Here is a 3,717-nt window from a genome sequence, read left to right as displayed (position 1 = left end):
ATATATATATATATATATATATATATATATATATATATATATATATAAGGGGAATCTGCGAGTGTGAAAAAAGTTGTCAGCTTTAATGTTTTTCTTTACCTTCATTTGATGCCATGTTATCAGATAATGTGGTTATACTTATTTATTTTCTTGGTAGAAAAAATGCAGATTGCCTAAAGAAATAATGAGAAATGTGTGTATATTAATTAAATGGCTATTGTAAAGACGGAAATATATTTTAAACAGGCAGAAAACAAGAATTAATATATAAATAGAAAAACAGAAAAACAAATTACATCGCAATGGAGGAAAGACTTCGCTAATGACATCATGATCAACATAAACCCCCGAAAAGCTTAGCATTGCGTTTTTAATAAAGAAAAAAAAAATCTGAACAAATTTACTTACCAATTTTAAACGATGTGAGCTGATACAACAGTAAGCCCAAGACTAAGACCAACTACAACCACTAGTTTGCGTCTTGTTGAAACAGTCCTTATCGTCGTCAGTAGGCCTATTGATATGCAAAGATATATATATATATATAGGCATATATATATATATATATATATATATATATATATATATATATATCAGTGGTGACGTCATCACTTTTATTTGCACATAATTTTGCTATTCCCGACTGATCACTAATTCAATATAGTGCAAAAAGCTCAAAGCTGGGGTGATTTAGGAGCCAATATTTTCTTTAAAAATTGCCTCCAGCCCTACGGGATTCATGCAATTTTTTCAGGGAATAATAGCTCCTACGGCTTCTATTTCCTATAGTGTACACAAAACCTGACAATATGAATTTTAACAATTAGCTATTTTGGTACTTTATTTTCAGCCACAAAGGATATTTATTCATAATTTTACATTAATTACAACATGTTTCCTCTAAAATGAACCTTGAAAGATATTACAAATACATTTTTAACTTTAATAGTTTCTTTATAATTTTTCCCAGGTTATTTAATTTATTAGAGCACTAGTGTTTATCTTCTTACATTGTTTAAAGAAAGTTGCTTAAAATAATATTACAATCACCAATCAACATTCGATGGATTGACAAGTGAAGTGAACGTAAGAAGATAACAACATTTTAAGATGTTTCCAAAAATTCTGAGCCTCTTTACTTAAAAAATAACATATGATTATAATCACCTTCGATCTGAAATAATTTGCAGGTTGTTCAGAAATTGTCTACAGTTTTTTTTTCTTTTTGAATAGTATTAAAAGCTTGAATACAAATTTTTAATTAAAGTTAAAATCTAATTTTAGTCTTCGGGATCTGGAATAAGGCATTAGCCTTTTTAACGCCATCCATTTATCTTATTTTCCATTAAAATTGTATATTAAAGACGGAGAATTGTAGAGTAAAAAAAATAAAATTAAAAAATTAAAATTAAAATTATATAATCAAAAAATTGTACATAATTAAGATTTTTTGTTTGTTTTTTAACATTTAATCTCTCATTGTTATATCCTTTTCAGTGTTTGTATCTAATGCATTGATTATTTATTATAACACTAAGTGTATCTATTCTAAAAATTAATTTATGTTATTTTTTTTTTTTTTATTCATTCATATATTTATTCATGTCTACTCTATTTGTTGTATTCACATGGTGATTTATTGTACGATGTTATATTATACTTATCAAAGAGGGCTCCTGAACACCAGCCTCCCTTCGTGGAAGTTGAAAAGGCTACCCTCTTTAAATATTGTTGAAATGGAAAATAAAATAAAATAAAATTGGTAGCCAAATTTTGTTTTCATTGCTCTGTCTTTTTTGAGAAGATCTTTAAATGAGTATTGTTTAGTGGGTGATCCTCACAGAGAAAGAGTGACTTCTAACATTTAAACGAGCTCGAGGCTTTCTTTAATCCATAATATTGAAAAAAGATGTTTAATGTGTAAACGTATATTATAAACTGAAACTCCATGAGACATAATTAATCGGATATATTGTTTTAAAAATAAACATAATATGATGCTTTGTTATAATGGCGTGTTTATTTTGTTCTACAAAGTGTATTTCACTTAAATTGTCAAACTATATGTCTATAGCAAATACAGTCTGCGGGTGTATTTCATTTGTGTTGTTTCCATTTAAATGATGACAGATGTTTTTAATTTTAATATTAGCAACGCAATATAAACATCTAAACATGTCAACTTAGCTGTATACCCAATTTTTCAAGAGGACGTAAATTTTTTATAGTATACTGCGCTTTATAGCAGGATACTCTGTAGTCGATCGAAAAGTGATGTATTATTATATCCGTAGAGGTCAAGCATGGATTCGGGCAACAGGTCAAGCTCTGCGAGAGCCTATTTTTACTAAAAATAGCAATAGCAATGGCGATAGCAATAGCGATATCAATAGCGCTAGCGATAGCAATAGCAAAAGAAATAGCAATAAACAATCTCAAACCCTGAAGATTTTTGCAAGATGTTCAGATGTAAACGTAATAAATGTAATGATGATATTATTATTATTATTATTATTATTATTATTATTATTATTATTATTATTATTATTATTATTATTATTATCATTATTATTATTATTATTATATTTCTCGTTGTCGTAATCGTCATCGACGCCGTCGTCGTCATTATCATCATCACGTTATAATTATTATTATTAGGCCCTATTATTATTATTATTATTATTATTATTATCATCATCATCATCATAAGGTCTCCCCCAACGGGGGGGGGGGAGTGAACCCCTTGCCGGGGAGCTTGGACTCCTCGTCAGGGAATTCCTGGTGCCGCACTTGGAAGTGATTGATTTTTTTGATTTTGAAGGCTGTTGTTAAAGGAGCATCTAAAACAGATTGGGAGAGTTCATTGCATTCAGTGATAGATCGTAGGAAAAAGGAACATCTTTATATTTGGTCTGAGGTGATGATTAAGGTGGCTTCATGCAATTCACGGTAATTTTGTGTTAAACATAGCAGTTATTGAAACGCTTTAGAAAACGCAAATTGCGTTAACATAAGGAACATCTTAACATGTTTGTGGTCCGAGGTGATGATTAAGGTCGCTACTTGCTGCTGATGGAATAAATCTTTAACTTGCTGCGTAATTTAATAGGATGAAGGCGAAAAATATTCATGCAAAATTCACGGTAATTTTGTGTTTAACATAGTTATTAAAACGCTTTAGAAAACGCAAATTTCGTTAACATAAAAGTTTAATTACCAGTTTAATATTCAAACTTGTAAGATGACGTACGTCATATTTTCATATGCACATCTTTGATATATGGTCTTTGCTTGGACAACGTTTGAGAAGATCAAAAGTTCGGAAAGTGACCAAGTGCCGGACAGAAAAACGTTACAAAAATCATCATTTGATAATTTGTAGCCTGGTGGTTGTTTAATATTATAAGCTTTCTGAGCGTCCCTTCATGGCTTTGTGATTTTCTGAACTAATAACAATTTTTGTGGTAATAGATCGGGTGACTATTAAAATCGGCACTTGCTGTAAGATATATTTGTTGATTTTCTTTTTCATTGTGGAAGGCGCTCTACAAATATCCTACCATTGCCATTACCATGAAGGGTATTTTTAAAACGTTTGCGCTTATTTATAATGCGTCTATTGCAATTTTCACTTTATCCTCTCAAACAGTCCTAAGAACGTTTAGAGTGCGCTACTTCACAGGGGGATTCGCCCCCTTGACCCCGCGTAACCCTTGA

General features: G+C 30.3%; 1 protein-coding gene across 1 annotated transcript in view; it reads right to left on the bottom strand.

Moving 5' to 3' along the window:
* The window catches only part of LOC117124987, a 7,437-nt gene that overhangs the window by 2,937 nt on the left and 783 nt on the right, over window positions 1-3,717 (bottom strand). The window contains exons 2-3 of the mRNA XM_033271336.1: window positions 409-514; window positions 100-173 (exon numbers count right to left, since the gene is read on the bottom strand). Coding sequence (XP_033127227.1) covers window positions 100-115 — 16 coding nt within the window. The 5' untranslated portion in view covers window positions 116-173; window positions 409-514. The remainder of the gene's footprint in view (window positions 1-99; window positions 174-408; window positions 515-3,717) is intronic.

This window comes from Anneissia japonica, unplaced genomic scaffold (assembly GCF_011630105.1).
Source record: "Anneissia japonica isolate Jap-2015-1 unplaced genomic scaffold, ASM1163010v1 scaffold2878_len565122_cov162, whole genome shotgun sequence".
In the NCBI taxonomy this organism is placed as follows: Eukaryota; Metazoa; Echinodermata; class Crinoidea; order Comatulida; family Comatulidae; genus Anneissia; species Anneissia japonica.
Note: the sequence above shows the minus strand (reverse complement) of the source record. Positions and strands in the feature narration are given on the sequence as shown.